The 12,059-nt window shown below is 55.9% G+C and overlaps 1 protein-coding gene across 2 annotated transcripts; it reads right to left on the bottom strand.

Annotated features, from left to right (window-relative positions):
• Window positions 1-897: 897 nt before the first annotated feature.
• Ampd2 (adenosine monophosphate deaminase 2) lies at window positions 898-12,047 on the bottom strand. Of its 2 annotated transcripts, XM_052179461.1 has the most exons (18): window positions 11,886-12,040; window positions 7,669-7,799; window positions 7,307-7,437; window positions 6,919-6,987; window positions 6,716-6,827; window positions 6,269-6,455; window positions 5,880-6,021; window positions 5,683-5,772; window positions 5,346-5,475; window positions 4,375-4,569; window positions 4,158-4,289; window positions 3,832-3,995; window positions 3,431-3,557; window positions 3,179-3,342; window positions 2,764-2,884; window positions 2,329-2,502; window positions 2,032-2,142; window positions 898-1,905 (listed from the first exon to the last, which is right to left on the bottom strand). In XM_052179461.1, exons 1-18 carry the CDS (start codon window positions 11,971-11,973, stop codon window positions 1,699-1,701), a joined length of 2,475 nt encoding a protein of 824 aa, XP_052035421.1. In that variant the 5' UTR covers window positions 11,974-12,040; the 3' UTR covers window positions 898-1,698. The 2 variants fall into 2 exon arrangements, with proteins under 2 accessions (XP_052035421.1, XP_052035422.1); XM_052179462.1 differs by lacking the exon at window positions 7,669-7,799 and having other exon boundaries at window positions 11,886-12,047.
• Window positions 12,048-12,059: the final 12 nt, after the last annotated feature.

Genomic DNA, 12,059 nt, shown 5'->3' with positions numbered 1-12,059 from the left:
GCAGAGCTCTGCCTTGGGTCTCTGGGGCACCTGCTGCAGTCTGAGGCCTTCCTGCCTGCTCAGTCAGGGGGTGGGGGAGGGGAGGAGGAGTAGAGGTTGGGGCTGATGCCGACCTCCACGGGCTCCCAACCAGGTCCTCTCATCACACAGGCTTGCAATTCTGAGGCAGGCAGCCCCATTCCCTCTCCACCCAACAGCAGCTGTGGCGAGCATCTGTTGCCTATGTAGTAAGAACCCTGTGCCTCCCTGGGCCCATTTTCCTCCCCTCCATTACACTGGCAGGAGGTTCTAGCAACCTTGGCTAAAAGGTGCTCTGTAAACTGTATCACAGGCGCAGGTGGAAAGTGGATTACTAGCGAGGGACTCCAACACAAGCAGCTCCATGCAGTACAATCTGACTGGTACTGTCTGTCACATCTGCCACCTTTGTGTCAGAATCCCTGAGGGAAGGACACAGGAAGAGCATTTTAAACAGGCTCCCTAAAAGCCTCAGGCAGCCATGTAGGGGCACACAGTCCCATCTCCCACACTGCCCTCAGAGGCTGTGCAGGAGGCACGAGGTGGGAAAGATGCCGTCCTTCAAGCTGGTGTGTCAAGAATACACACCACGGACCTGGAGCCTCACGACCCCTCAGAAGGGGCAAACTAGGTGAGGCTCAATGGGATCTCCTCTCCCACAGACACCCCAGTCAGTGTGCACATAACCCATTTCATCCATGCCATGCACCTCAGAATGTGCTGCACCTCACAGGTTGGCAGTGTACATCAGAATCCAAGGACTCAGAAGCACCGGCAGGGCTGCCAGCCTGTTATACAGCAGACCACCCCGTACTAGAGTGCCTAAGCACTCCGCCGCCCTTCCTCCCCCTCTGCCAACAGAGACCTTCACATGCCTCATTAATTAAATAATCTTTTTATTTCTCATGCACTAGGAAAAATGGGTCATATGAAACATTGTTCTTCATAGCAAAGGCCTCGGTCTAGAACATAACACAAGAGGCTAGCTGGGAACTGGATCTGACCAAAGACCTGGAAACCCCCAGAGAAGGTGTCACCTCCAGGGCTAATGACAGTCTCAGCACCTCCAACTGCAGTAGCCTCCAACTATAGACAGGTCAGGGCAGCCGCACCCTCCCACAGGGGTGCAGGGAGCTGACAACAAAGGACCGTGTGGACGTGTGGACTGGGGAGAAACGGGGAACTCGGCAGGGGCAGCAGCCCAGCCCCTCAGGCCAGGCCTCCAGGGCCATGAGCAAAGCGAGCCCAGGCCTGCTCTGCCCAGCACAGACCAGCTGAAACTTGAGGGGCAGAGACAAGGAGCCCCTCCTGCCCCACGGCCACAGAAACAAAAGGGAAACTCAACCTGAACTCTAACCAAAGCCTGGGCCCGGGGCTCAAGGGGCCAGCCCTACACAACCATCCCAAGCCCTTGTGGACACTGAAGACACTGGAGGACAGCCAGACCTCTGACACTTCTGGGACGGGTCACTAGCGGGGCCAACTCTTACATCATCAGGTGCCACCTGGGCTGAGACACTAATGGAGCAGGTTCCTGGACTTGCTTTCATTGAGGTGGCCCAGAGGCAAGACACGGTCAAAGACATGCAGGACAGAAACATAGCATGGAGACATGCAGAGACCACATCAGGTGGGAGGAGTCTAATCACAGACACAAGTCGCTGAGATGGGGCAGGTTCACTAAGGCCCTGGGCTCATGATAATGCCCACTTCCTCCGGGATGGTCTCCAGCATCTCACTTTGGATGGCCTGCGTGATGAGCGCCAGCTCCTGGCATAGGGTTTCATAGCGGTAGCCCACTCGGATGTCTGGCACGTTGGTACGGCGGATGTCATTGCCCTCAGGGCCCTCCTTGGTGTAGTTGGGTCCCAGCCAGTGGCTTTTCACCTGCAGGGGCACAGGTAACAGGCAGAGATGCAAGTTGATCCGACTATCACAGGGACGAGGACCCCAAATGCAAAGGGAGGGAGAAAGGCGGCGCCCAGCCCCAGGCAGGCTGAGTACCTATCGTACCTTGTGTGAGAAACCGCTCATGAGCACGCTGTTCCGGGCCAGCTCACACATGTCGCAGGAGCTCAGCTTCCACACCTGGGTGGCGATGCTGTACTCCTCCATCAGGGGTTCCTGCACACGCCAGGTCTCATGATGGAGGCATCAGGCCCCTGCGGTCTATCCCTCCCTCCCTCCTTTAAGGACTTAGCTAACAGTTGCTAAGTTCCACTACCAAGGGGGTAGTGCCAACCCAGAGACACCCAGTATCCCCACACACACACACACACACCCTTGGCTGCCCGCTGGCCTGGGTCTGACCTTGGTGAAGTGGAACTGCAAGGGATCGTCTGTGGACAGCGAGACCATGAGGCCACGGGACAAGTACTCAGGGAGAGGGTTGCGGTGGTAGCTGAGGAACAGGCTGTTGTTGCTGAGTGGGGACATGGCGATGCCGATCTGAGCCAGGTAATACAGGTACTGCAGGACGGGGGCCTGGGCAGGAGGGGGCGAGGGAGACTTGTCAGGGGCCCGAGTACTGGGAGGCCATGCATTCTGGTTTTGGGGTTAGGGAAGGGGGTGCTCCAGGCTAGGTCTCACAGAAGAATGATGCATCCTGGCTGGGCTCCCCAACTAGAGGGTGGGTGGGCTGAGCTAATTATATTGGGAAGGAGGAGTCTGATCTCATGGCTGGGGGAGGAGGAGGATCAGGAAGGCAAACAGCTGCATGTGGAGGCTGGGGGTGTAGACCCTGACCTTGCGCAGAAGCAGCCCGTGGGAGATGTTCTCGGCCAGCATGAAGGCTGACACCAGGTGGTGGATGGGCCCAGCCTCCCCGCAGTGCGGCCTCAGCACGAATGTGTGGAAACCTCTCTGCCTGAGGAGTATGAAGACAGAGTCAGCTCCAGAGCCTGGGCACGCCTAAGCTCACCTGACCCCAGATCCCACATCACTCATACGTATGCCCTCCAGTGAGGGGCAGCGGGGAGCTAGGAGAGAAGACAGGCAAATCCTTGACAGGGAAGGGTGGAAAAACTAAGTCTCAGGGCAGAGAGAGCGAGAGCCCGTCGGTCTGGGTGCAGGGGCAATGGGTGTGTCAGGGCACTAGTGATCTCAGCTCAGAGTGCTTAGAGCGTGACAAGCAGGGGTCCGGTACCCCTGGAGTAAGCACCTGCGCAGATGGTTCAACATGGCCATGTTCGCGAAGGTGTAATACAGGTAGTAGGCATAGGGAGGGTTGTCCTCCTCCACCCAGGCTTCTGGGAGGGGGCTCTCCAGGTTGAAGACGTGGTTCTCTGGCTTGGACTCATCATCCACGCTGTCAAAACCGTCCACCTGGCAAAGAGCTGGTGGTCAGGCCTAGAGCCACGGCTGGGCCCACGCCCAGCTGTCCTGTCCCCTCCCAGCCCAGGCCACCGCTCACATGCTCCAGAAAGAGGTGCAGCTCCGGGTGGCTGGCAGGGTGCACAGTGGCCTCAAACAGGGGCAGAAAGATGTTCTCCAGCATCTCTTGGAAGTTGGCCAGCTGGCCCTTGGTGCGGTACACATCACTGCAGGGACACAGGACACAAACATATGCAGGTCAGGGTCAGCAGCAGGCCAGTCAAGAGTCAGAGCTGTCATGAGAAGGACCAGAGTGCATTTGAACCACAGTGGGAGAGTGGGACATCCAGACAAACCAGTCTGGACAGACTGCGGGGTGAGCTGGGGGGCCTCTCCTGGCCCAGCTTGGCAATTGAAGGCTCAGTCATCCCAGGAGAGCAGGAGGCAGGCCCTGGCCCATGCACAGCTACGGAGCTTCCTCCCACTCCAAGGGACACTCACAAGAGGCGGGGCACCTGCACCAGCCAGCGGACATTGGGAGAGTGCACTTTGTGGTTCACTGCCCAGCGTGCCAGCTTGTCCCACTCGTCCCTCGAACGCCCGTAGATGGACAGCCGGAGCTCTGCATTCTGGTATTTGCTCTCCTCCAGGTCTGACATCACCTCCTAGACACCAGAAGCAATGACCTCTAGGCTCCTCCCCTCCCGCCCCGCCTACCCGCACATGTCTCATCAGGCCTCTGGCCTCCCTTCCTCCCTCCCTCCTCCTGTCCCGTGAGCCCTCCTACACATGGGCTCTAGCTCAGCAGGGAAGCATCCGCTCCATACCTTGATGATGTGAGCAAAGTACTTCCCAGAAATCTTGTTGTCCGTTTTAATAAAGATCTCTCGGAGGACAGACTCCCCAATAGGGTTGTATTTGGCATTGAATTTGTCAAATCGATGAAAGGTATTCCTGTCCTGGAGGAGATGGGAAAGCCTGAGTCGCCCCTGATCCCTGGGCCTAGTGCTGTCCCAACACCCCAGCCCACCCCACGGGACAGACCGCGTGCACATCCAGCGTGTCCACACTTAAGTCATAGGCAGTGAGGTTCATGCTCTCGAAGACTTCTCGCAGCGTCTGCTCACGGCCCTGCTCCACATGCACGATCTCCTCCAGATGCCGCTTCATCGCCCGCTTGATGAAGCGCAGCAGATGCTTCTGGTTCATGCAAGACGAGGCGTGGATATGCGTGTCCACCTGCGGTGGGAAAGGACTGCTGTGTCCACCAACATGGGGTAGGCCTTGGGACTGGGGAGATGGCTCAGCCACCTGTGTTTGTTTGCTATCCAAGCATGAGGACTGCAGTTGGGATCCACTGAACACACATAAAAGCCTGCCTATAATCTTAATATGAGGAAGGCAGCGGCAGGGGATACGAAAGATAGGCTGGCTAGCCAGACTAACCAACAGCAAAGTCTGCGTTCCAGTAAGAAACCCTACCTCAATACGCAAGGTAGAAGATACCCAACTTGGCCTCCTACTACACATGTGCACACACACACACACACACACACACACGACCACATAGTTGCAAACATGCATGTATACACATATGCACACATATCATACACACACATATACAAATGCAAAGTTTGGGAGAGACGGCTCAGCAGGCAAACCTGAGAAAGTCAAGGCCAGGACCCACATGGTGGAAGAAGAAAAGGGGTTCCTGGTAAGCTCGCCTTTGCTTCCACTTGTCCATACCCACATACACAAATTAATTAAAATGTAATAAAACTTTTTACATTTTAAAACTTTAAATTTTTATTACATTAAATGGCATTAATTAAAAAAAATTACATTAAAATGGAATACATTTTTTACTTTTAAAAGAAGGGTCCATGGGCCAAGTAGTAGGTATAAAAGGGCTGTCATACTGGACACTAGGGACAGTGGGGAGGGACAGCACAGTCTTTGGAGGAAAGAGTGGGCCAGGACACAACACGGAGGCCAGGAGCTGAGGGAGGACCCACCTTACGGATATTGTAGAAGTCCCGGTGTGGCACTTTCTTCTGAGCAGCGAGCTCCTTCATCTCGTTGAGCAAAACGTGCATCTGGAATTTGGAGCTCAGGTACTGCAGCCGGCGGTAGCAGAAGGACTTTCTGGACAAGAAGAAAGACGCTCGGGTGAATGCTCCTGGGTTAGCTGAAGAGCAGCACACAGAATCAGGGCAGCCTCCAACTAGGAGGAGCTGACCAGGGAGTGGCAGGAGACAAGATGACAGGTGCCCGGGGCGGGGCAGGGTGGGGCAGGGCTGGACTGGAGAATCTGGGCTGTGAGGTGAGCTGAATGGACAAGTGGAGACGTACATGGGACCATTGATAATCAGGGCCATCAGCACATTGACGTCAGCGACGAACTCCTGTAGGTCAGGGTATGGAAGCTCCACCTCTGGACAGCTGGCGGACAGGAAGCTCGCGTGAGGAGAACAGTCAAGTCCTCCGGCCGCTCCCAAGCCAATGCATTATTCCACAGGGTGGACCCCAACACACATGGCCCCACTTACTGCTCATCAGGGTCCCTGCGGGTGTAGACATGCACCACGCCACGCACCATGCGCAGACCCAAGCCCAGGTCCCCAGGCATGGTGCTCGGCTCACAGTGCTCATACGGGTGCTGTTCCAGGGCAGGGGGATGCACTGGGGCATCTGCAAAGGGAGGGGGAGGGAAGTCAGGGCTAGGGAGCTCCAGGGCTGGCAGCTGCCCCAGGCTATGCGCTCCATAAAGGGCAAGGTGTGCCAGAAGCCCCCAAAGAGCAGCTGTGGTCCCCACCTCCGCCCTCCTGGATGTCAAGAAGCTAGAAAGAGCCTAGAAAGAGGTGGGGGAGACACGGGCAGGACAGAAGTGCCTAGACACCCAGGACAGTCGGGGCCGGAGAAGGAAGGGAGCTCCCACCAGCAGATACTGGGGTATCAGGACTCTGTTCATAGGTTCGAGTCTCCAGGGGCTTCTCAGCCAGCTGCTGCAGGTAACGGCGGGTGGTGGGACAGAAGCTCTGCAGTGACAGGGCCATGTACTTCTCCCGGATGAAGAGTGCCCGCACCACACTTTTGGCTGCATCTAAGAGGTCTGTGAACGGCACCTGAAGACAGGGACAAGCGCTCACTCATGTTCACACTCACCTCCCGCCTGTCGCCATGGCCAGACCTCACACTGCCTACCCCCAGCTCCAAGGGCTCAAGCCCGGGAACACCCAGCCTTCTCTGGTCCCAGTGAATCAGTGAGCCCACATCCCCTGCCACTCCTGGCACCAGAAAAAGAAATGCTCTCTCCAGCTCCCACCTCCCCAGGCCAGAAGCCTCTAGAAGCATGGGTGGGAGTCTAAGGCCTCACTTCACTCACCCCGCACTTCTCCTCCCCAGAGATGATGACCCTCTGAAATTCCCGCTCCAGGACCACATCACGTTCCCAAAGGCCCCTGTCACCCTGTCCCTCTCCTTGCTCCTTGTACAGCCTATAGGAAAGAGAGATAAAAAATGGGTCGGACACAGTCATGGTGCAGACCAGCCCCATATCATCTGTGCATGCCCCTCGGCCCTTCTTACTGTAAGTCCGAGTCGCTGTCCGTCTTCAGGAAATCTTGCTTGGCCCGAAGCAGAATATCTGGCTCCAGCCTAAAGGTGGGAAGAGTAAAGTCTGGTGAGCAAGAGCAGTGCCTGTGGCACTCAGGTCCCGGCGCTGTGCCAGCTCCTGTCACAGATTGTCACATCTGTGGTCCTCGGGCAGGCCTGTACGCTCTGCGCTCTTCTCACCCACTTCAGAGACAAGAAAGTAACTCCAGAAGTAAGTCACCCAGTCGACTCGGAGCCTACAGGAAGGTGGACCAGCAGAAGCCTGGCTCCAAAGAATGTGCTCTATGCTGCCTCCCGACAGACCACAGACAGACAGACCTCAGACAGACAACGGGACAGGGAAGGGGCAGCAGCAGCTCACTTGACATCCTGGCTGATCTGGCGCTCCAGCCGCTGCCTCCGCTCCTCTAGCTGCTCGATGGGGCTTTCTTCTGGGAACTCATAAGGGGCGCTACGGAGCTCACTCTCAGCCAGTGAGCGGCTGAACAACTCCTGGTACCAGTGAGGGAAAGGAGGAAAGGTCAGATGGCCTTCAGACCCTCTGCCCCTGTCCTCCCCTGCAGAGCCTGGGCAAAGGGTGAAGGCAGGAGTCAGGGTTCCCAGGAAAGGCTTAGCATCAGGGACAGTCAAGCGCTGAAGAGAAGATGTCCTGAGATGGGAGGTGGCTGAGGCAGAGGGTACAGCAACAGAGGAAGAGTTCGAGGTGGAGGTATAAGGTGCTACCTCAGCGATCTCCTTGCATTTGCCATCCATAGATGTGCGAAGGTCGAGCGGGAAGTGCTTGAGGCAGGGGGCGGTGCCCGGCAGGGAGCGGGCAGACTGCAGAGGAGAGGCCCCCAGACTGCTCCGAGCTTCTGCAGAGACAGTAGTGCCAAGGTCAAGGGGAGAAGGGACAGGGCCTGGATGTCTCTGTAAGCCAAGAGCCCCTTCCCACCCTGGGGCCAGACTCTATTAAAAGCCAGGGCCTAGACACTGGACAGTATTTCCACTGAGGTAGAAGAGCCAGCCATGTGGGGTTCCTATGAGTATTCATCCGCATCTACACAGAGGCCCTTCGCCATCCCGGACTCAGGGATGAGGTCCTGGGCCTGCCTGGGGAGCAAATGGATCCAGACAACTCTGCAATAAGAACTTGAGGTGGGCGTCACCCACTCCCTTAGAGCAGGGGAATTTATGCCTATGACTATTTTCCAAAAAGGGATGTACACACACACACACACACACACACACACACCCTAGGCACTCATTCAGGACTAGGGGCCACACTAAGGATCATCAACTTCTAGGGCACTAACCCAGGGTCAGCTTTACCCTGGCCTAACAGATCCTTCACTGAGATGAACAGAACCACTGCCTAATTCCTAGACCTGCAAGGCACAGGCAAAGCACAGCAGCCAGCCAGCTCTGACCTGAGAAGCAACTCCCAGTAAGAGGACCTGGTTGGCAAGGAAGCCTATCTCCCACGGGAGGCCTGTCCTCTCTCCAGGACCCCGGAGCTGCTAAGGTAAGGACTGATCCCAGGCTACCTGTCCCACAACTGGCTGACCCTCCAAAGGGAGCCGCCAGGCTGTGCCACTTGGAGGCCTTAGGATCTAGGCTGGAGGCCTCATGGAGGGCCCTGGGAAAGGGAGAACTGGAAGCCTGGGCTTTTTTTTTCCCCCTATTCCAACAAGGGCAGACCTCTTCATGGGCCCTACCACAGGCTGACACTGAAGGTCAGAAGCTGCTAGTGTCCTGGGCTGCCTAAGCTCCTAGCCCACCAGGAAGGAACCTCCCAGGATCCTTCAACAGTCTCAGCCTCCTCTTGCTGGAAGCTCTCCACCGAGCATTCGCTCCTTCTAGCCAGCTGTGGAAGACCCATCTCTCCAGAACCCTCTCCCCCGCCTCCACTCTAGCTTAGCAAAGGACGCAGAGGCTCTGTGTAGTCATTATGCCTTAAGGTCTCTGGACCCACTTCCTAGTACTCCAGGTACGGTGCCAACGCTGGACAAAGAGTGGGGTGCTCATCCCAGATGGGAGCCCGTTCCCTACTTGCCTCGGTCCCTACTGGAATGCTCCCTGCAGAGTTAGAGTGTTCTGGTCAGCAGCCCTGCGCCCCTTGCCTGCCTGTTTGCCTGGTAAAGCTGCAGCCAGTCCCCCAGGACAGCTCAGGGGCTGGCATGGGCTGTACCAAGTGCAGCTGTGAGCGGGGGAGACCCTGAGATGGCCACAAGTAGGGGGCTGGGAGAGTTCAGGGGAGTTCAGAAATCCAGAGAAGGAACAGGAAGGCGTTGAGAGATGAGAACTCTAACCGGGCCGTAACCTCTTCCATGCCAGTGAGGCCACCCAGATCTGGGGTCTCAACAGGGAAAAACAAGACAAGCTAATGTGGCCAAGGCAGCCTGGCAGGGGAGGGGCCAAGTCTCCTTAAAACCACAGCCCTAGGGGACAGAAAGTGGACACAGCCTGGCTGGCCAAAGGGTAGGAGGAGAGACACAGAGGGAGACCAGAAATCCTCCAGAGCCCTGCAGCCTCAGGCCAGCTTCCTCTGCCCCACACTGTCTTCCCAGCCCTGACTATAGACTTTCCAAGAGAAAGGAGGTCTTTGCTACACAGGAGCTAGCTGGTAGTTGGACCACTGGTCTCGTGGATAGGAGCTAGTTACGGAGTTCTGTTCAGAAAGAGCACCTCGGAACATGGGAACCGCATTTGGAAGACACACAGGACTCTGCTTTTGTTTACTTGCTTGTCTTAACCTCTGGACACAGGCTATCAGTGGGTGAGAAGTGGCCTTGTCCTACCTGGCCGCAGCCCCAGGACTCACAGGGGAATGTCCTGAAAGCGGTTTATAAGGCTTAGGTTAGAGCCCTAAGCCCAAGGAACTGCAATCAGGAATTCCTGGGACCCTCTAAACACTTCCCACATAGAGAGCCTTCAGTGAAGGTGAGAGGGTCTCTGAATCCAGTGCAGGGTCGGGGCTGATAAGAGTAAAAGGGCACCGAGGAGAAAGGAACTCTGTAGGGATGATGAGGTGATGCTACTTCTCCCGTGCAAGAGAGCAGAATAGGAGGAAGAAGCAAAGATCAACACCTACTCACCCAACCCAGGGTTCAGATCCTAGGCTGGGCGGTGGTGGCACAAACCTTTAATCCCAGCACTCAGGAGGCAGAGGCAGGGGCAGGTGGATCTCTGGGAGTTCCAGGCCAGCCTGGTCTACAGAGTGAGTTCCAGGACACCTACGGCTACATGGAGAAACCCTGTCTCAAAAACTGAACAAACAAAAAGGAGCCCAGAGCTTTCTTAAGCACAGGTCCAGACCGTTGAGGGCTTTGCTTCTGTCTTGGCTTTACTGGGACCACGCCTGAGGTCTTGTGTAAGCTTGGGAAGTCCTCCTCCACTGGGCTATAGCCTCATCCTTTCCTAATTTTACTTCCAGGCAGGATCTTACTAAGTGTCTAAGCATGCCTGGAACTCATGATCCTCCTGCCTCAGCGTCCCAAATAGCTAAGTACAGGTGTTTATCACTACACCATGCCACCAATCACTCTTAAAGTCCCTGAAGGCAGACCACAGAGCTGCAGAAATGAAGACAAAGCCCTCATTGTAAACCGTTTCCTATCAGATAGCCCTGGACCTAGGCGGAAGAGCTAGGTGAGTAGGAAGGGTTCCAGCATCCAGTCATCCTCCTAGTTGGCCACATGACTGTAAAAGACTGCTAGGGACTCACCAGAGGTGTGGCGAAGGCAATAACTTCCACTCTCCCAGGCCAGGGTCCATATCTCCCAGGCCCTGCGCCAAAACTTGGCATCTACGGTACCACGTATACACACCTACAGGCAAAAGCCAAAGGAGGACCACTCCAGCTCCAGAGTCTGGTGCTTAGTCAATCATCTTGATTCAGAGCCTCTTCACTCATTATTAAGACTGCCTTACTAGGCCTTGACCCCAAATACAAGATGCTCTCCTAGTATAAGCACCTAAGGGTCTCTGGCTCAGCAACAGAGTAACCAGCTGGCCCTAGTAACAGAGCCAGCCCCAGGGCATACACCTAGAAGACATATCTGAGCACAGAGACTATCTCAGAAAGCCTAGACAGGCATATTCAGCAGTATAAGAATAGGCCAGAGGAAGCCACTCAGGATGTAAATAGAGGCAGCTATAAGGGGTTAATAACACCCAATCAATTACCAAAAGGTCTTTCTTTAGCCATTAGACTTGAGAGCTATAGACACTCACATCTCCGGAAGCACAAACTCTAGTAGCTAAGTCCTCACCAGGATGGACCACACGACTAGCTGTAAATAGTGCAGAGATGCCCTCTTAGGCCCATTAGAAAGCCAAACCAAAAGATGAAGCATACACAGCCCACCAGCCATCTCAAGGACTCCCCACTCTCCTGAAGAGACTCACAACACAGATCAGGAACAAGCAAACAGGAAAGATACTGGCAACAGAGCCCTAGCTCTGGTGTGTGTGCTAACAATGCATGACCCCATGTCAAACCCCACCACCCCCACTCACCAGGGAGGGAGTTCTAGATCTAGGGTCCTGGAAAGAATTAAGGAAAGACAAGTACAGCCTGCGTCTGCCTGGTATAGGCACAGGCACCAATCAGAGTAACCAGTCCGCAGTCAGTCGCACACCCTCCCCACTCCATTCACATACACTTCACGCGCAGTCTTAGCATCTGCACAAGGAGACACGTGTGCATATACACCTCTTCTGCACCCACATTCACACCCACTCCTTGTTACGGAGGGCAGCATCCCTGACATGGAAACCTCAGGCACCCCCTCCCACCTTCCTCCCCGCGCCACCAAGCCAGCCGCCAGTCAGCCCTGGAACCGAGGTCGAGAGGCATCATTGCAGAGAAGGTGCTGCAGAAAGGAGCCCTTCTCAGAGGCACTCAGTGGCCTGGACGGGAGGAGGGGGAGCCCATGCCAGAAGCCAAGAACTCTCACCTGGAGCGGCAGCGGAAGCTTGCAGGCTGGCCCGCTTCTTAAAGGGATATTTGGCCTTGGGCTTGCCTGGGCCAGGATAGGATGCCATGGCTGGGGCCAAGGCGACAGCGGAGGAACCTCACCGGCTGGGGCCAAGCTCTCCCACATCCAACCCCTTCCTCCGCCCCGCCCCCA

This window comes from Apodemus sylvaticus, chromosome 4, assembly GCF_947179515.1.
Source record: "Apodemus sylvaticus chromosome 4, mApoSyl1.1, whole genome shotgun sequence".
NCBI lineage: Eukaryota > Metazoa > Chordata > Mammalia > Rodentia > Muridae > Apodemus > Apodemus sylvaticus.
This window is presented reverse-complemented; position numbering and strand designations above follow the sequence as displayed.